The 21,492-nt window shown below is 37.9% G+C and overlaps 1 protein-coding gene across 1 annotated transcript in view; it reads left to right on the top strand.

Moving 5' to 3' along the window:
• Positions 1-4,230: 4,230 nt before the first annotated feature.
• The window catches only part of NETO2 (neuropilin and tolloid like 2), a 35,086-nt gene continuing 17,824 nt past the window's right edge, over positions 4,231-21,492 (top strand). Inside the window, exons 1-6 of the mRNA XM_043986656.1 lie at positions 4,231-4,369; positions 14,317-14,373; positions 15,730-15,870; positions 16,895-17,143; positions 20,712-20,756; positions 20,845-20,972. Of these exons, the coding sequence (XP_043842591.1) occupies positions 4,336-4,369; positions 14,317-14,373; positions 15,730-15,870; positions 16,895-17,143; positions 20,712-20,756; positions 20,845-20,972 (654 nt within the window). The 5' untranslated portion in view covers positions 4,231-4,335. The remainder of the gene's footprint in view (positions 4,370-14,316; positions 14,374-15,729; positions 15,871-16,894; positions 17,144-20,711; positions 20,757-20,844; positions 20,973-21,492) is intronic.

The following is a 21,492-nucleotide window of genomic DNA, read 5'->3' on the forward strand; positions in this document are numbered from 1 at the left end:
CTAAACCTTCCATCTCTCCCTTTGCCTTACTTCTAAATATAGTCTTGTTTCTCACTATAAGCACCAGACATTCCACCTCTTCCTATCCTAGGTAAGTCCATCAACCCTGCTCTCCCTTTCTCTTTAATGAACTTGACCCTATGATTATCCAATTCAACTATATATAGTACTCTATATTTGAATCCCTTGCTCCCTTGTTCTATCGATATTCACATTTTCCCAAACCCCAACCAACCCTGAGTTACCCCACTGTCCACCTTCTCCACTCCTAACTGAATGCTGCTGAGCATTACTGGAGGAAGTCACACAACTATGCCAAGTGAATCCACTATAAATTCATATTATGTAATTTCAACTGCAGCCCTTGATGCTGCACAGAAATCCTTTTATTCTTCCTTAATTAACTATATCTTATTCCCCACACAGTGGTGATTCCAAACATCTTCTCTCAAATGGTTCAATATTAGGGACTGATATTTTATTAGTGGGAATGACATTAAAGACATATTACCATCTGCTTTGCTATTACACACTAATGGCATAAGGCCTTTACATTTAACTTGCATCTGAAATCTGCTACATATATCATCTCTCCCTGTGAAAATGTAAGTTCCTTGAGAGTAGGGAACATCTTGCTTTTCTATCTGTATCCCCAGTACTTTATACATAGCTTAATACTTATTTAATACATTTCAATCACTCATTTCCCAATTTTCCTAAACCATCTAACCCCTTTTTCTCTCAGCAGAGAGTACAGCCTATTTTATTAAGAAAATGAAGGCCATCAATCATGTTTTCTCTCATTCTAGACCTTATAACCCCTTCAATATCACTCTCCATTCTTTCCTCTTTTGCTAGTCCCTGATGAAGAGGTAGCTTTTTTTTTGCCAAGGCCAACCCATCTACTTTATACTCTTAACCCCATCCTCTCTTGTCAGACACCAGATTTTCCCCTTCTACCAGCTGACTCTCTCTACTCTGCATTCTCTACCTTGCTACTGGCTCCTTCCCCGAAGCCTACAAAAACACCCAGGTAGTCATTCTTTGGGTTGTTTGTTTTTTGTAGGACAATGAGGGTTAAGTGACTTGGCCAGGGTCAAGTGTCTGATGTCAGATTTGACTTCAGGTCCTCCTGAATCCAAGACCGGTGCTTTATCCACTGTACCACCTAGCTTCCTGTGATAGCTTTTTAAAATGCCCATTAAGATACTTTGAGATCCAAACAAAAATACATATTTTACTACATGTGTAACTTTGGGCACTAAATACTAACTGGGCTTCAGTTTCTTCATTTGTAAAATGAAATGTAGTAGCAGCCTGGTGGGCCTGGGTCCAGTTAGGGATGCTCTGGCCCTGAGGGGGACACTATGACCATGAAGAAATACAGCTGATCAGCTTGCTGGGATCAGTTCGAGATTACTCTTTCCTTAGAGAAACAAAGTAGTTAATTAAGCAGATAATGGTTGGTCAAACAGATAATGAAACAGCCACCCAGAAAGCTGGGCTCCTTGAATTTACAACATGAGCTTAGTTGGGAGCCAGTCGTATTTGCTATATGATTAGGACCAGGTAGTGACAATAATCTCTTTAGAAATGTGGAGTTTTTATTATTCATATATCCAAATAGCTAACATCATCATTTTCAAACTGCTGTACCTTTTTAGTCTTAGGTCCCTACCACCACCCCCTTTTCGCCTCTATAACATTGTCATCTACTCTTTTGTTCAGGGAGTTGAAGTTATACTTCTCCTCCCAGCCATACCTCTATAGATGTCTGATTAAACCTCCCCAGGAGTTGAAGTTACTCTTCTTCTCCCAGCCATACCTCTATGGATGTCTAAGGAACATGCCATAAACCTGTACTTCCCTGGGGGGTTAAAACCTAGGCTTCTTCTCCCAGCCATGCTTCTGTGTGCCAAATAATAAAAACTGTGACTTAAATTTTGATTGGATTGTCCGGGCAAGTAATTCTTTGGAAGAGGAATGTTTTCAAGACCCATCTAGTGGTAACACTAAAGTTTTAGACATTTCTAAATTCACTTTCATCTCTAGATCTTTGACCCTGATTCTATTCTCTAGTAAGAAATGGTCTTGAACACAATGCTGGCTTATTCACTAACTATTTGTACCTCAGTGGCCCGCCTATATTGTAGATTCCCTGTGAGCTGAAAGCTTATCTTTTTCTCCCTTTGTACTCCACACCATCTAGCAACAATAAATACTTAGCATGGAATCCTTGAGAAGTGAACTAATTCCTTATTCATAATGTTCTAGGGATGTCTATCATCTTTAAGTATCTCAAATACTTACCAGGTGACCTCATAATATTTTGTCTATTTGGGATAAAGCTAAAGCAGCCTGCCACCCTTTGAAACTCTTTGCTAGCTATGCTAAAGGGATGTAGACTACCTTATTTAAAATATAAAAACCAAGCCTGTTTGTAAGAATATTGCTTAATACTGAATAACTGCACATATCTGGAAACTCTCAGTAAAATCACAGGTCCAGTCCCTATTCCTGTGCTAAAAGTGAAAAATAAGTGGAAGGTGAAGGCGTGAAGTTGAGTCGCTAAGTTCATCTCCATTCTGCTTTCCTGGTGACCTTGGAATAGCCACTTAATTCCTCGACCTCAATACAACATAGGGGTTGCGCCAGAGATGGAATGATCTCTAAGGTCTCTTCCAGCTCTACATTCTGAGTGATCCATTTAATATCATATTATGTGTCTGAGGCTGGACCGACAAGAACCAGGAGCCGTTATTTGCCTTACAAGAAGGATATCGAGGTCTTGGCTGTGTATAATGCACGCTCCCAGTTTGCTCAGTGTTGCTTTTTCTCTCGGGGAATTCTTGGCCATTGGGGGACTTTCATGAAACTAGACATGAATCGGGAAAGTTTTGCCCTTGTTTTGAGAGCCTAGACACCGGTATAAACACCAGACTCCCCGGTCCCGCTCGGGCATCCGGATGCCTCCAGAAATCAGCCCGAACCGCCAAATCCTGAAGAGGCTCCGGGGGTGGGGGTGGGGGTGGGGGGGCCGCGAGGGGGCCGCGGCCAAGGGCTCAGAGGTCAGACTGACCGGCAGAGAGCATGGAGCCGCGGCTAGCCCGCCACCACGCGGGTTTTTTTTCCCAGGAGCGAGACTGGTGGCCGCTTCTCCGCAGGGCGGGGGGGGCAGGGATGGAGCAGATGTGGGGGGGGCGGGTGGGGGGTTTGACTCTTGTCCCCCGGGGAATCCTCCGAGTACCCCGCTGGTGCCGAGATAGGTGCCGGGCCCTGCTCTACCTCTGTCCCTCAAGAAGAAGCTGTCCGACCCGAGGAGTAGACAGGATAAGAAGAGGAGGGCTCGGCGCCAGCCGAGAAGCTAACTCGGGGACAGCTCCCCGGGCCGCGACCGCGGAGGAAGCGACTTTGCCTGGCGGCCCTTAGCCCTGCGCCTCCAGGAGCAAGGGGAGGGCGCGTGACGGAAGATTACCCCCCTCCCCCACACCCCCTCTCAGTCCTAACGGTCAGCCCCACGAGGCGCGGAGGAGTGCCCCCCCTCCCCGCTCCCATCTAACGTGTAAACACACACACACACACACACACACACACACACACACACACGCATGCACGCACGCAACTCTGTGGGATAGGCGGGGGTAGAGAGGAGAGGAGGGGACTGGAGGGAGGGAGGATAATAAGCTAACGGCTGGCTAAGCGCAAGCCGCTGAAAGGCTTTATTTGCCCGAAGAGGAGCGCGCGCGGGCTCGGAAGGCGGTTGGCGGGGAGGGGGAGTTAAAAGAGGAGACAAGAAGGGGGAGTGGGAAACAGGGGGTAGAGGAGAGCGGGGGAAGGACACATGCGCAGAAGTGGCACAGCCGGCACGCGGCGCTCGCGCTCCCCTCTTAAAAGAGCCTGGGCTCCGGGTGACCGCCACTTCATTCCAGCCGGAGCGGCTGCTGACTAGGGAGAAGCTCCAGGGACTCCTAGTGCCCGAGTAGGACCTGCATTCAACCGACGCTCCCTGGGACCTACGGGAGCGCTTAGCCCCCCTCAGGCTTACTCCCTCGTAACCACTCCCCGACTCTAGGAATCGGCTCCTCTGGTCGATGGGACTGAACGCCGCGGAGCCGGAGGCGACGCCCGTCGAGGGGCTGCTCCGGCAGCCCCCTAGCCTTCCGAGGAGCCCAGGCATGGCTGGCTCGCGAACCTGAGGACTGGGGAAACGGCTCCGCCCGGCAGATGGGGAAAGCACGGGGCTGCCGCTGGGCCGGGCCGTGAGGCGCTTTCCCACTACGCCCGCCCTCGTCCCCTCTTTACCCCGGGACCCGGGGCTGGGACCCGGCCGGGAATATGGCCCTGGAGAAGCTCTGCTCGGTCCTCAAAGGTAAGCGCCAGCCCGCCTAGCCCGGACGGAAAACTGCGCCCCCTGCGGGCCGGGCCGGGTCGGGCCGGGACCCCGCCGCCTGCCGCCGGAGCTGTCCAGGGTCTGCGGGACCCGTCCGGGAACTGGAGCAGCCGTTTCCCCGACCCGCGCCCCGCCTGGCAGTCCCAGTCCCTGACCGAACCCCGGGTTCTCCGCTACCCTTTTCCAGACCCCCGACCCCGGGCTCGCTTCCGTGGCCCTGGAGCGTCCGAGCTCTGCGCCCATCTCCGCTCCCCCGCAGCGCGCACTTGTACCCTCTCGGGAGGCACTGGATGCCGGCTGCTTTCTCCTTGTCCTGGGTCGTTTGCCTAAGGGAGGGACGGCGGTGGCCCGCTCAGTGGACCGAGACTTTCAACTAAGCTCCCCCTTGCTCTCCTTCCCTCCCTCCCTCCCTCCCTGCCGCCGCCGCCGCCGCCGCCGCTGCTGCTGCTGCAAGCCGCCTTTGTCATTCTTAGTGCAGCTAGAAACGATGCCCAGAGCGGCGCTGCTGTAGCTACCCTGGCTGAAATGCGCTTGGGCTGCTGTAGCGGCACCCCCAAAAACCTAAAATGTTTGCTTCTTTTAAAACTACTTGTACCAAAGTGTCCCTGTGCAATTTAAAAGCAATCATTTTTGAACTCCTAGTCTAGAAAAGGATTGTTGTTGTTTTTGAGAAAAACTAGATTATTGAGTGATTGTGTCATTTCCATGATTTACCCTTAAGGTCTTTAAAACTCCTTTCAATGTCTTTGATTTTCATGAGATTTCTCATTTGAATATACAAAACTACTAGGAATACGTGTCTAAGTAATCTTAGATGTTCCATTTATCCTGATTTTTGATGTGCCTTTCAGATCACTTTTCTTTGTGTTGTGTTTTCATACTATCAAACAAATAATTCTGTACTTAATACATCGTATTTGTTATAAAATCAAGTGCAATGCGTATATGTAAGTAGAACCAAGGCAGTTTTTATGGTCATTTCTTACCCAGAGTAAAAACAATAAACACAATTCTAAAGAATTTTCTTTAAGAAAAACGTTTTCATAGCACTACTTTGTTCCATAGATAAGTAATTTTTTTAAAGTAAGCTTCCTAGTTGAGGTCTAGAACATGGCATTGATGTGCGAAATTCATAGTATTCACAATGTTCTTGTATTTGTGTGTAAAATGCTCTTGTGTTTTACTTCCAGACAGAAGCAAAATACGTAAAGCCAAACCTGTAGAGCTTTTAATTTTCGATCCTCAGCATCTCAATTCTGAGTGTCGTATGTTGATGAAAGCCATGCACAACTGACAGACAATAACATTTTCAAAGACTGACTTAAAGCCAAAGTCATATTGTCACTTGTGGCTTATGAGTATAACATTAGAGAATCTGGTCGCACTTTAAAGTACTAGGGGTTTCTTATTTGTGTTTCTTTGCCCTTCCTTTTCATGTATCAAATCACAAGAACACTCCTTGATGGTGGTGGTAGTAATAGTGATAGAGGAGGAGAGTTGGGAGGCTGCGACACCACTGCAGGCTTTCCTGAAGTGGAGCTCAGCCAATGCTGACCCGTTTTCTAATGATGTACAATGTCTCTAGGGAGTATGGCTTCTTTCAGTCTTTTGCTTTGGACTTTTCCACAGATGCTATCTCAGTTTGACAAAGTGATAATCATCCCTATATTTGAATGAGATCTTAAAACACCGCTGTTGCTGTTTAGTTGTCTTCCTCGTTCTGATACTTGCAATTAAAATTGTCTCCTTGCCAAAAGTAGTACGCTCAGACAAAACATAGTTATTTCGAATTTTCCAAGAGGTAAGGGGTTTTTGTCATGTGCAGGTTTATTTTTTAATAATTAAAGTTGTACCTCAAAGTTGCTTATGAATTTCTCTTTAATTCTCAGAGGAAAACAGTAGAGTGAAACAAAGGGTCTCTCTCTCCACCTGCTTTAAGTAAAAAAGTGGATTTTGCCTTACTTGCACTGTTGTAACCTTTTTACATTTCATGGAAAACTTGAGCATCATTATATCAGTGCTTTCATCAGTATCCGTTTCCATCAGAAGTTTGTGCCAAATTGGGGGAATTTTTTTTCCAAGTCAAGTTACAGTAAGATAAAAGTTAGTTTGTAATGTAAACATGATAAATTTTCACTTTATAATGACCTTTGAATTAGCAAAACTTTTGTCAAATTGATATTGAGTAATTAGTAAATTCAATGTTTTAACTTAGTTAATAATTTAGCTATCTAAATGTTTCCTAAATTAACAATTGAAATCTCTTTACCAAATTTAAATAATTACACTTAATTTCTTCTTTCACAAGAAGCTTGTAATAAATTAACAAGCAAGACTTTTTGGATAGTGAATATTTACTTATCTTCCATGATCTGATATTAAGAATTCTGAGAGTATGTAAACCATATGTTCATTTCCACTCCCTAGATTCTTAACTATTTTTCCTGTGTTCTAGTTATAATAACTATAATAATCACTTGTAATTTGATTATATAGTTTAAAAAATTTGCTTAATCTATTACTAACTTAAGTAGGAGTTATTTATAAAATAGTGTTATGATTTTACTTGTATTCTTTTTTGTAATAGAGGCTGTGAACTTAAATTATTTGCAAATTTAGGCATAGATTAATTTAAACAATGCTTTTTTATATCATCTTAAAGTAATTAAGAGGCACTTAACATATATATATTAAGGCAGCATGGAACAAGTCCTTGCAAGCTTATGGCAAAATTAATAACTACTATTAATTGACATCAACAATAAAACATTAGATAAAGAGTTAAAATTGGCCTAGAAAATTAGGAATGGAATGAGATAAGATAGAATTAGATGGGATGGTAGTAAATTAGATATGCTCATTTTGTAGGTATGCCGTATACACACACATATATGTATATGTTTACACATTTATTTGTATGTCTGTGGATGGATGAATAGGTATATGTGTATATCTATATATGTATATGTGTGTAGTATATATACATACATGTATGCACACATTCCATGTGGAAAAACCTAATATGGCAATGGTATTCCTCATAAATGAGAATCTGGAAATATTACCAGAAAACAAAATTCACTTTCCCCACCAAAAATATTGTTAGGTTTTCCATAATGCTACCTGCTTTAGTTTTCCCATATTTCAGGGATGCTTTTACCTTGTGCCAATGCACTCTGTCCTCTTGGGCCACTAGAAAAAGGGGAGTCCTTATCAGGTATAGTACCTGCTATTTCTTTTAATTATCCAGCTTAAGCCATTTTTACTTAATATAAGCAGCATGGTAGAATAGAAAGAACTCTGAATCTAGAGTTAGAGAGTCTGGGTTCAAATCCCACCTCTGCTATTTTCTTACTGTTTGACATTGAATAAATTTCTTTCAAAAAAAACCCCTGTGCCTCAGTTTCCTCAGCTGTTAAATGGTGGGGCAAGTATAATACAATTCAGTGTCCAAGCTGTGAGGAAGTATTCTTTAAGGTAGATTGCTTCTACATTGAAGTATATTATTTCTAAAAGTTGTTACTGAAAATTTGCATGATCATAGATACTGATAAAAAAAACTTCAATGATTAAAAATCACCGATACTAATAGGTAATAAAGAGTTTAAGTAGAGAGCAAATGTTAGTAGTTTAATGAACCACTGATTCTTTATTTAGATTGTGGGATTGAAGATCAGACTTGATGAGAATTGTATCAGACTTTATGAAAACTTATGCAAAGTGGATTATTAAGTAATTTTCTCCAACTTGTTCCTGCTGACAAAAACTTTTCACTAGATTTCTAATATTGCAAGTACAAATTAAGTAAACGTCAGATTTGCACACAAATAAAAACGGGAATATAAATACATGGTCAACCTCTGAGCCACATGCTTAGATATGTTCTTGTCCTACTAAACCATTTATGATCCAGTAGATTCCCACCAAATATAGCAAGTCAGCTAAATCCTAGATTTCAATTTATAGGTTGTTAGTTGAATGTTATAGTTGTGATATTGATGTTACATAGGAAAACCAACTTTTCATTGGCACTATTTAAAAAAAAAAACTATCCACCTTGGAATGTGATAGACAATAAACTTTTACAACATTACAACTTCTACAACATTGTCTTATTTTAAAAAAAAACAAAAAACTAACCTGTAACAAGGACCTGGAAGCGTAAGTCAGCTATATAAGAGCCATATCTACCATAAAATTGTTGGGACACAACTTCAATTAAATAATCATTCACTAAGTACCTGCAATTTGCAGCACACTGCACTAGACCCTGGTGTATACAATCTTGATTGCCTTAGTTGAAAGGTAACCTGTTAACATTGTTATGCTATAGGTAACAAGAGCGAGAAAGAGATTAATCTAAAACCTCAACTTTTTCTTCCCATTCAAAATAACTAACAAATTCATTTACATATGACTTCTGTGATTTGCCAGAAAATTTGAAGCTGGAGGCTGGAGGAAAAGAAAGGCTAATGTTCTCTAAAATAGATTTGGTATCATAATAATGAGAAGGTAGTCGACTCTTGACTAAGGGTGTCTGAGGAGGAATCTGTGGTAATTACAGTAGGAAGATATACATAATTGTCTTCTCAGGAGCACTTTTAATTTCCTACAGTGGTTTGGGTTTGACAAGGAGGCTGTCATATTTTTCAGAAAAGAGAAGACACTACTGCTACAAGCTACTTTTTTCCTGGAAGAAGTGATTGGCAGTGTGATTAATAAGCATATGCTAGGACCCAGGGATTTAAAGTTCACTAAGCCTTGTATACTTTCTGATAAGTAGATGTTTAACTACCATAAGGAAGATTGGTTGTTGTTAAGGTTAAGCACCTTCTTGTTATCAGGTACATAATAAAACTTTTTTTGGCTCAACATCTCCTATTTTTAAAAATTGTTTTAATAACGGAATATTTGTAATTCCTGATACTTAAAAATAGAGACTAGGCTATAGATGGAATTCACTCTGTTTTTCACTGAAGATCCCTTGTTATATCTGACTCATGGAATGTGGGATTGGCCCAAAGTTGTGACTAGGCAAATGGTGAGTGAGATCTCAATTTCTTTCTTCCCAGCCCTCAAAAAAAAAAAAAAAAAAAAGAATATGCCTTCAGTATGGCTCCTAGTGGCTTAGTATTCTGTGCTAGGCAATCAATAGATATTGACTAATTTTAAGATAGTATGATTGTTGTGAGAAATAAAGTCAATTGACTAAAGGAGGCAGATTGAAGTTGGTAGGGGTTTAACACCCAAGATTTGGAGTTTAAATTTAATTTGAAGAAAATAAATGTTACTTTTTTTTCATTTAGTATAATTGGGAAGAACCTTTAACTGCAAAGCCTAAATAAGGACAAGAAGAATGTAGGGTTAAAAGCTAATATTGGTCATTTTGGTGGGATGTTAAAGGTATACCTTCTACCTATAGTAGCATAATATAAATTCATATCCTAACATCCTTCTTTATTAGAAAGAAGTGAGCCATAACTAAGAATTTTGTTGTTGTTCACCTGAATTCCAGAGTCAAAATGTCTAAAAAACTTGCTTTTCACCCAGATGGTTGTTAAAAATTTAATTCTTCCCTTTCAATAAAGCCTCTAAGGTTACAAAGTTTGAGAAACATGGTCTAGACTTGATCTTCAGCCTTAATATAATAACAGTTGAAATCTATATAGTGCTCTGAAATGTGCCAAGCACTTTATATGCATTATCCCATTTGAGCCTCAAAAATTCTTGAGATTGGTATGAAAAGCATTCTTCCCATTTCCAAATAAGGAAACTGAGGGCAAGAGAAGTTATTTGGCTACCCCAAGGTGTTAGAGGTGGCCAGGAAGTGTCAGAGGTGGAATGTGAACCTTCCTGATTCCAAACCCCTTCCTTTATCCATTATGTTATGCTGATGGTTTGGTATTTTACATACTCTTTCAAAGCATGGATTATCTTAGGTGATATCTGGAGTTGAAAATTCATTTCAACCAACACATATGCCAGGTATCAGAGATACAATGATTTTTAAAATGTCACAATCCTTACCCTGAAGGAACCTATATTCTACTGGAGAAGGGGATTAATATAGAGAGCAAAGTAGAGATCCAGAAAATTTGAGAAAGAAGAGAGTATCCCTGTCTGGAATGATCAGTGAAGGCCTCCCAAAGGAGATGGCAACTGAATTACCATGAAGGAAAAGACATATTCTGAAAGTTAGAGAAGTTGAATGCATACATTTCAGGCATGAGAGAAGCCTACTTAGATGCCCAGATATGGGGAAAGGTATATCAAATTTGGGGAAAAGCTAGTAGTCCAGTCAGCCAGAACATGAGCATGTGAAGGCTACATAAGAGTGTGTGAAGGGAAGTAATGTGAAATAAAGCTAGAATGGAGCCAAATTTTGGAAGATCTTAAATGCCAAGTTAAGAATCTGTTTTCTGTTGTATAAGCAATAGAGAATAATGATTTTTGTTCAGATAAGTGGCATAGTTAGGTCTGTGCATTAGGAACATTATTTTAGCATCTGTATGAAAGATGGTTTGGAGAGGGGAAGAGACTGAAGGTGCCACACACTCCCCTGAACATCTCAGCCTTGAGTCACCCTGTGTCCCCTTCCTCCCACTTCCACCCTATTTCCCGATGAGATCTTCCTAAAACTAAACTAAGAGGAACTTAGAAACCCACACAATTCAATCTAAGACAAAATCTGATTTGGCAGTCTTTTTATCACAGTTCATTTCACTGGTATCTACTCTGTATAAAAGGGACAGTTGGGCCTAAGTTACCGGTCATCCTGCTTTATCCTTATTGGTCTCTCTCTAACTATATGCTTGCGCTGGGCATTCAGCAACTCAGTCATACTTTCCAATAAACATTCACTAGATTCTCTTTGAACTCCTTCAGCTCCAAGTCCCCATGCTCACACCTCTCCAGTACTGGGACTACTTCCTGATATTATTAAAGCATCCTGGGGAAGAGTAAGCTACCTTCCTTGCCACTCACACTTAAAGAACACTACTCTCAATCATCTTCAGCACTTAGTAAAAGGCAATGAGATTGGTTAGAAGATTATTATGATAGTACAAGCAAAAGTACCAATAAAGGCATGAAATAAGGCAGTTTGGAAGAATGAACAGAAAGAAAGGGAAGGTGTGAAAAATGTAATGTCAACAGAACTAAAAAGACTTGGCAACTAATTGAATATGAGAGATGAGGAAGAAAAATTAGTGAACCATTTAGTCAGAAGGCAAAAAAAGCAATAGAAGTTTTGGTGAGACAGAGGACAGAAAAACAGAGAAGTGTCTTATATGTTAAATAATTCCATTCAAATTATATTTGTTCAGTACTAGGGTTACAAACAACTTAAGTGCTATTATCTTGTCATAATGCTAAATTGCAGCAGGGAGATACATCCTAACCTAATTATTCATTGGTATTCCATGATGTTGGACATCCATGGCATTTGTTTTTAATAATTCAGTCTGCTTAAAACCCTACTTCATTACAAAGAATCTATTAAATTCTCAGCTAAACTCATATGTTTGTTATGACATGTTACTAGGATGATTAATAGTCACTGCTTTACCACTAGGAGAAAGAGAAACAGATATTTCTAGGTGCACTAGAGTCCCTCCTTTCTATATTTTTATAATATCTTTGTTTTAGATGGCACAGTTTCAGCAAACTAATTTCTGTGCAATCCTAGAAATGTAGCATCAAATGTAATAAGCATTGTACATCCTTAAAGCTTTAGTTAAAACATTCTATCCCACTTGTGAATAATATGATTGATAGCACCAGTAAACCAAATTTGTGCACAGCCAGATCTTTAGTAGGCATTGTCTATAACTACTCAATTAATTTTCTTCAGTTCATTTTTCTGTCAGTTTTACTGGTGTTCCCCTGTTTTCAGTTTTGTGATTGCTTATTGTACTTTTTCTTCCTCATACCATGCTTACTTATACATCTTACTATGTGTGGTGCACATGAAAGTTGTTTATTCATAAATATGCCCATTTGCCTCTGTCACTCATTAGATTAGTTAAGATGAAAAGGGTGCAATAGCTACTAATTTTACTTCTCTAAAAGGTGGTGCCTTTGCAGTAGTCTTTCTTGTAGCATGATGCATTGATTTCATATTGATAGAGATAGAAAATGCTATTTAAAGAATTACCATATTTCCATTGTGAATAAATCTGTCCTAAGAAATGTAGTGGTATCTCTATCCCATGAGTCAGTCCCTCTAACTCAGTTACAGTTTATGAAGAGTAATTCCTTTGTGGCATATTATGTCTTCAACAACAGCACTGACCCCACCCCACCTACCCTCCAAAAAAAGAGGAGAAAGTAAGAAACTGAGGAGTGAACTAGAGTAAGTCCCCAAAAATACAAAGGCTAAAAATTGAAAAACTAGATCACAACTTCCTTAACAAGGTCAAAGACTATTCCTGAAAGATTCTTGTGTCCTCCAAACCTAACATTACTTTCCACATAGTGCATACTTAGTGTTTCATATTGAAATGGACCTTTGAGGGAATCTAGACCAATCTCTCATTCTTGTAAGAATCCCCATTATGGTTTCCCTGGCACTTGGACATTCAGCCTCTTTTTAACGTGTCCTAGTGGCAGAGAACTCGCTTTCCCCATGAGGAAGTTTATTTCATTACCAAATAACTTCAATTGTAAGAGTTCCTCCTTACATTAAGCCAAAACCTGCCTCCTTGTAACAACTCCCCATTGGTCCTAGTTAAGTCCTTGGAGCTACATCAAATATATCTAATCCCTTTTCCAATGACAGGCCTTCAGACTGTTTTAAGCCAGCTATTATATCTCCCTAAGTTTTCTCTCAAAGCTAAATCTCCTCAGTTCCTTAAATTTGTATGAAGTATGTTTATAGTATGATATCCAAAACTAAGTAGTGCTTTGGATGGAGTCTGACTAAATAATGATATGGAAGAACTAGATATTTATTTTAATGTAAATGTTTTGGCAGCCACCTCATATTTTTCACTCCCTTTGAGCCTGCAGGCCATCAAAACCTCTATGTCTTGTACACTAACTACTATTAAGTCAAATCTCCCCCAAACCATACTTATACATTTTATTTTTTGGGAACTTTATTGGATGGGTGAATGGATAATATAAAAACTCACATCCATATATGAATGTTAGGTTATGGGGATAGAATTTTTCCATTCAGGAGAAAATTATGAAAGATGGCATCAATACTGAAAGAAATAGAAAATAAAGGTGACTATCATAGAATTTCATATAACAACAAAAACCATCTCAATATGATGTAGTGTCCATTTGACCTTTAAAATGTTCACTTGTACTATAACGAAAAATATGTTAGGTTTCATTTTCTAAATATAGATTATTTTCTAGCATAGGATTCTGCACAGCTGTGAAACTTCTTTAATTGATTTCTTTGAGGCTGCTGCCCTCTTTCTGTTTTTATCATGTAGAAGCTTGGATGTCAGAGAATCCAATTGAACTTTCACTGACATAACACATTCATAAGTTGCCCCCTGTGCATGGAAAGACAGTATTGTAATCCAAAGTTAAAATTAAGTTTAAATGTAAAATATTCTATTTTTGAAACCTGTTTGAAATATGGTAGACTTGATTCAAGACTTTAGTGTATGAGCAATATCCATTTTAAAGATTTAAAACTTGTGCTTTTTCCATCCATAGCTAAGGAATAATAATTTTAAATTCATATTTCAAGTTCAGATATAAGTAAGCACAAATCAGAATTTTTAGAGATTTTTCTAACATAAGAAACCAAAGTAAGTTTTTTTTTGAAATCTTGAAGTTGAAGGCCATATAATTAAGAATAATGTTTTTATTTCTCTATGTTTTACCATCAGCTTTTCCTTGGAAATATAATGCATCTTTAACTATAGTTTTATTTTAATATGTGTTTTCTGTTCTTTCACTAGTGTTGTTAATAACAGTACTTGTAGTAGAAGGCATTGCTGTGGCCCAGAAGACCCAAGGTATGATATTTATAGTGACAATTTATAACATATACAAGACAGTAGAATGGGTTAATAGAAAGTAGTCTAGCTACTGAATGCTATTTCCACAATCCCTCTGGGTCGTTCAAGTGACCTAAGGCATTCTGTCAACATATATGCCTCAGTTAACTGAGTTCAGCTGCAGTTAAGCAAAGTAAATTGTCAATAGTTATTCTTGTCCTGGTTAATTCAGTAGTCTGCTATTACTAGTGGCTCCTGGCTCACAGTGAGAATAAGCACAAAACTGAATAAGATTCATGCTTAAACATAAAGCAGGAAGAGAAACCCATGTCTGCAATATGAGCAGACAGAAAGGCAGCATAGTGTACTAGAAAAAACTCATGATTTGAAGTCAGGTAACCCTTTTTAAAATTCCAACTCTGGGGCAGCTAGGTGGCGCAGTGGATAGAGCACCAGCCCTGGAGTCAGGAGTACTTGAGTTCAAATCCGGCCTCAGACACTTAACACTTATTAGCTGTGTGACCCTGGGCAAGTCACTTAACCCCAATTGCCTCACTAAAAAAAAAAAAAAGCAAAAACAAAGCAAAAAAGCCTAGCCAAAATTCCAACTCTGTTATTTACTACCTGTGTTACCTTGCTTAAGTCATTTAACCTCTCTGGGCCTCAGTTTCTTCATCTGTAAAATGAGGAGATTGAATTAAACTGTCTCTAAGATCCATTCCAACTCTCAATCGTATGAGCACAAAAGAACTCTATAATACTCAAAGCTCTGTAAACCTTTCCAAATCTTCATGGATATGAAAGTAAACCAGCTGAATTACTTTAGATCAGGTTTTCATGATGGAAGGCATGCCCTTTCCTATAAAAGCTCTTAATCTTAATTTACTATTGAAATATACATAAGAATAGAATATGAAAATAACTGCAGAAAACTTTAGTTAAATTTTTGAATAACTGAACTCTGTTGATACATGAGATGCCCCCCACAGGCATCATAATAATGTCCTTAGTTGTAAAGTAGTGACTCAGCAATTGCTTTTTTCTTGAGAATGGAAAAAAATGTATCACTATTTCTCAGGACCAAAAATGGCACACTATCAGGTAAATTGGGGCAATGCATAAGACCCCAAACATCTTATTTTCCCTTTCTCCTATAGCTATAGTACATTTCAATGCTCCTAACATAGTATATAGAAACCTGTATCCCCCTCACTCTTACTAAGGTATGTCAAATTTGCCAAGGATTATATTAAGTATATAATAATTCTTTGAATGTACAGTGGTTGAAGTGTGTAAGTGTGTGTGTGTGGTATTGTTGTTGTTGGGAGTGTTTGATTTGCTTTATTTCATAAGTTTTAATGTAATTTTTTCAAGATGGGCAGAATATTGGAATTAAACATGTTCCAGCTACACAGTGTGGAATTTGGGTTCGAACCAGCAATGGGGGTCATTTTGCTTCTCCAAATTATCCTGAATCATACCCACCAAACAAAGAGTGTATCTACATTTTGGAAGGTATTTTTAAATGTCTTTTTCCCTCTTGAATTTTACTATTGATTATAAAATTAAAAGTGTTGATGACATAATAACATTTTAACTGCTTTGAATCCAATTAATTTTAAAATTTTGATCAAACAAGTAACAATAAGTGCCTCTGAACTTGAAACATTCATAAGAATACAATGATAGGCTATGTGGTACAGAAAGCTAGGTGGCACAGTGGATAGAGTGTGAAGCCTGGAGTCAAGAAGACTCAAACACTTACTAATTGTGTGACCCTGGACAAGTCACTTAACTCTATTTGCCTCAGTTTCTTCATCTCTAAAATAAGCTGGAGAAGGAAATGACAAAGCCACTCCAGTATCTTTATCAAGAAAACCCCAAATGGGGTCACAAAGAGTTGGACACAATTGAACAACAACAAACAAATTTCTAGGTTTTAAAAATTCTTTAAAAGAACCTTCAAACCAGTAAAAATATTCAACTTTTCATCTCAAGTATCAATATTAATGAGAAATGTTGCTGAGAAACTTCCTTAAGCATTACTGAAATAATTTACTAGACCTTATGCAAATTTCTGTTCATAATCCTCATTATTATAACATTACTTTTTTATTCATATTTTCTCCTATTTCTTTTTCATTGATCCATTATACTTCATGAATGGAATAGTTGCTTCTTGAAATCTTGATTCCAATAAAATATATACTTAACCAATGTAATAAATAATATATGCTGAAGGGAAAAATTATTGTTCTATAAAGAATAATGTTATAGTTAATAAAATATAAGCTATGTATTCTGACCTATATCCTTCATAATGTTTAAGTTATTAATAAATGCAACTGTGGTTCTGCCAATTCCTCTTGATTTATTCACGTTGGCTCCGAGCATGTTATTTCATTCATATTGATGTCCTTAGTTGTAAAGTATTGACTCAGCAGTTATTTCCATTTTTTTCTCTTTAGATCTTTTCAGTGTTTGTACATTACATATTTCCTTCTTTTAAAACTATCCCAATTGACTCTCTGTGTTACAGCTGCTCCACGACAAAGAATAGAACTGACCTTTGATGAACATTATTATATAGAACCTTCATTTGAATGTCGATTTGATCACTTGGAAATTCGAGATGGGCCATTTGGTTTCTCTCCACTTATAGATCGTTACTGTGGTGTAAAAAGCCCTTCATTAATTAGGTCAACAGGCAGATTTATGTGGATTAAATTTAGTTCTGATGAAGAACTAGAAGGACTGGGATTTCGAGCAAAATACTCTTTTATTCCAGGTAAGGGTTTATTATTTTTTTTCAATGATTAACTATTCAACATAGAATATTAAGGGTAGAAAGGAGGTCAATTAGTCAAGCTATATCCATTAGCACAGATGCAGGACTATAAAGAAATTAGGCAGGACCTAAAGAAAGTTACTCTGTGAAACCTTAAGAAAACCTAAAAGCAGAATTTTTATCACTGATTCTATACTGCTTCAAAATTTTGATATTCAGTGTCATCAGAAAAATGGTATAAAAGCTTTCCTGGAGGGCAGCTAGGTGGCGCAGTGGATAGAGCGCCAGCCCTGGATTCAGGAGGACCTGAGTTCAAATGTGACCTCAGACACTTACACTTACTAGCTGTGTGACCCTGGGCAAGTCACTTAACCCCAATTGCCTCACCAAAAAAAAAAAAAAAAAAAGCTTTCTTGACTCTTTTTCATGGATTCACAGTAGCAAATAATCCAAATGAAATAAAAAAATTCACCCAACCGGTTTCTTTATCCCCATGATTCCAAACAATTAGATTAATTGATGTTTTTTTCCTATTATATGAATTGACCACTATCTTTAGGATTGATCATTCAATAACTATTGGTCACTTACTGTACCAAAAAAGCACTCTATTGGGCATGATGAAATTATAAAAGCAAATTAGAACCCTGAAATAAAAGGATTTATAATATAATATATAGAAAGCTATTTTCAAGGTATTAAAAAATTTAAGTCATTGGTATATTACAGTTGGAATAGATCATAGAGGTCTTCTAGGTCAATCTATTCATTTTACAGGTGAGAAAACTGAGGCACAGAAAGGTGAAGCAATAGCAGTTAGAGCTGGAATTAGACTTTTGGTTTTTTAATTCCCAAGCCAATACCTTTAAAAGGACAATATTTCCCCAAAACTTTAGTCTTTTGTTATATTCTATCAGCTCTTAATTTTTTACCTAATGACATAAAATCCTATGTTCCCAAAGGGAGAATACTTTGGGTCAGTAAGGGGACAATGGAGAAACAACTAATTGGATCCATTCACTCTTTAAAGAATTTATATATAAGAAATTTCTAAATTAAACACTTCTCTGGAAAGATAATAGATAGTCCTCTAACATATTAGGAACCTCACAAAACAGAGAATAAACCAGAATCTCTCCACATTTCAGAAGGATACCATTAAAAGGAAGAACTGCAGGCCAATGGGGTACAATTTAGTGGACTGAAGCATCCGAGAGTATCCCATGAATCACATTTTAAGTGACTATTTTTCTCATTTTTTTTTCTTTTAGTGAGGCAATTGGGGTTAAGTGACTTGCCCAGGGTCACACAGCTAGTAAGTGTTATGCGTCTGAGGCCGAATTTGAACTCAGGTACTCCTGACTTCAAGGCCGGCGCTCTATCCACTGCGCCACCTAGCTGCCCCCACTATTTTTCTATTTATGAATTAAAGCTCAACTAAACTTGCATGTGAGCTTTTTATGGCTTATCTTATTATAGAATTTTGTCTTTGTTTGGGAATACTATAAATTGTAACCTGAAAATAGCTTGGGGGAGAGAAATTTTCAAAGGCAGGTTAGGGTTTTATCTCTTTGGATTTTTTCTCTCTAAGCTGAGATGTTTAGAATTATAATTATTTAATAAAATTGTCTCTGTCATGTTTTCCCCCTTCCCCCAAAAAAGTATCCTAGTTATTCCTAGTAAATAAAAATGTATTGGGAAAATCTGGGTCATAAATATCATGAGTACTTTACTATATAAATTCAGAAATCCTTTTAGCTTTGAAAAACTTCTTTTACAAAATAACATAAGCTAATGCCAAATGTGTCTTCTTCTAAAACAAAGTTTATTTTTAATGTCTTTTTGAAAATATAGCTACAGCTAATTCTGCCTGGGGCACAATCATATGTTGCCAGTTGATTTGTTTGGTCCCTGTTTTTCTTTTAGTGTTTGATAATTCCCTGTCTGACCTTTAGCAAATTATTTCACTTTTCTGGGACTCAGTTTTCTTATTTGCAAAATAAGTTAGATTAGAAGTTCTCTGAGGCCTCTTCTAGCTCTAATAATTCTGATTCTTATTCTAAAAATTGTATTTTACAAATTATTCCAGAAACTTTGTGTTTGCTATCTCCCTCATTTTGTTAAATTTTAGCTTTAACCCACACTTTGATTTTATTATGGCATATTTGGCAAAATGTTGGTCTAAACCCATTTTCTGTCAGACTTCTTTTCAGTTCTCCAGCAATTTTATCAAATAAGAAGTTCTTTCCTAGGTAATTTATGTTTTCATATTCTCAGAATTAAGTTATAGTATTGCTAAGTAGATAGAGAACTGGCCTTTATTTAGAAAGGTCAGAGTTCAAGTACTGCTTCTGCCACATACTGTCTGTGTGATCTTGGGCAAGTCATTTGACCCTTCAATGCTCTCAGGAACTTTCTAAGAGTATAAGTTAGATAGAAACTGACACCTGTATTAGTAAGAGTTTCTTTATCTAGAAGTTCCCTAAATCAGTGAAGTTATAGGTTTAGCCCTTATTCCTATTCCATGTAATATTAATTTATACAAATGAAGTTAACTGATTGGGGTTTCGAATAGTTTGATTTGTTAGTTGACAGCTTTCTTTATTGATACCTTTTCAAAGTAGTAAAAATATTTGTTTATAAATATTTGGTCTATGTATAACCAAATCTGTGCCTGTGTCAACATGGTGCCAAATTATCTGCCAGTTCAGACAATTTATTCATAGTTTAGTCATTCATTTGGGTGTTTTTTCTATAAGATACCAAACAACTGGTTTGATTAAATTGCTCAGATATGCTGTGTCTTGTAGAATGGTGGTTCTTAGATACCTGTGTAGCATGACCACATCAGCAAAGCAAAATATCCTATAGATCTACCCTGTCAACTTCTATTTGCCACTGTAAAAACAAACTTACACATCAGCAGAATGAGATGCCTGGTGCCACGTTTACTGAGATGACAAGATGATGTCATGTTCTATGAGATATAAATTCATTATTAATTAATAACATAATTAAAAACACTATTTTTATTAAATAAATACAAACATAACAAGGTACCATCGAACAGCCATGGTACCAGCCTACAGGAAATGGAAAGGATTCTCAAAACCATCAGTAGTCTACACTGATCATGTTTTGAGAACCACTGGTATAGATAGAGCTTGTTTTAAATGGATCCTAACTTCATGGAGCGAAAAATATAGTTATGAGAATGGGACACATATACAAATGGCCATAAAACAAAATAATAGAAGCAATACATAAAAGAGGTACAAACTACTATGTGAAGTCTAAGTGGGGAAATAATCAACTAGAGGGAGAGGGAACAGGGAAAGTTTCCTGGAAGTGGATCTTAAAAGATAGATAAAATTTAACCATGAGAATAAGGAAAGGAAAGGTATTTCATATTATAGAGAACAATGTAAGCAAAGGCATATATAGGCAGATAAGCATAGGGTATGTGAATAGATCAATAACCAATGCAGTTATATCATTAAGTCTGCTAAACCTTGAGCCTCTTCTAAAATCTTTTCAGTACCAGTGATTGTCTTCTTTTCTGTTACAGATCCAGACTTTACTTACCTAGGAGGTATTTTAAATCCCATCCCAGGTCTAGTATTATATTGTCACTTTTTTTACTTAATGACATTTGTAATGAGGCTTATTTTCCATTGACATCATTTATATGTCCCTTCTAGATTGCCAGTTTGAACTCTCAGGGGCTGATGGAATAGTACGCTCTAGTCAAGTAGAGCAGGAAGACAAAACAAAGCCTGGACAAGCAGTTGACTGCATCTGGACAATTAAAGCTACTCCAAAAGCCAAGGTATTTCTATGAAATGAGTCGCCTTTTTTTGCAGGGCAATGAGGGTTAAGTAACTTTCCCAGGGTCACACAGCTAGTAAGTATCGAGTGTCTGAGGCCAGATTTGAAATCAGGTCCTCCTCAATCCAGGGCCAGTGCTTTATCCACTTGAAATCAGTCATTTTAAGTAAAATACATTAATTATAATTTCCATTATATGCTACTTTGGTTTAAATAGACTGTTTTGGACTATTATATCTATTAATATGTATGACAACTTTTTAAAAAAGTCAATTCAGGGGCAGCTAGGTGGTGTAGTGGATAGAGCACCAGCCCTGGATTCAGGAGGACCTGAGTTCAAATCCAGCCTCAGTCGACTAGACACTTACTAGCTGTATGATCCTGGGCAAGTCACTTAATCCCAATTGCCTCACCAAAAAAAAAAAAGTCAACAGATTTTTATTGAGTGCCTGCCATTGTTATCATAAAATTGTCCCAAATGTAAAGTTTGAAAGTGAAGGAATAATACAAATCCATTAAAA

The sequence above is a fragment of the Dromiciops gliroides genome, chromosome 2, assembly GCF_019393635.1.
Source record: "Dromiciops gliroides isolate mDroGli1 chromosome 2, mDroGli1.pri, whole genome shotgun sequence".
Taxonomy (NCBI): Eukaryota; Metazoa; Chordata; class Mammalia; order Microbiotheria; family Microbiotheriidae; genus Dromiciops; species Dromiciops gliroides.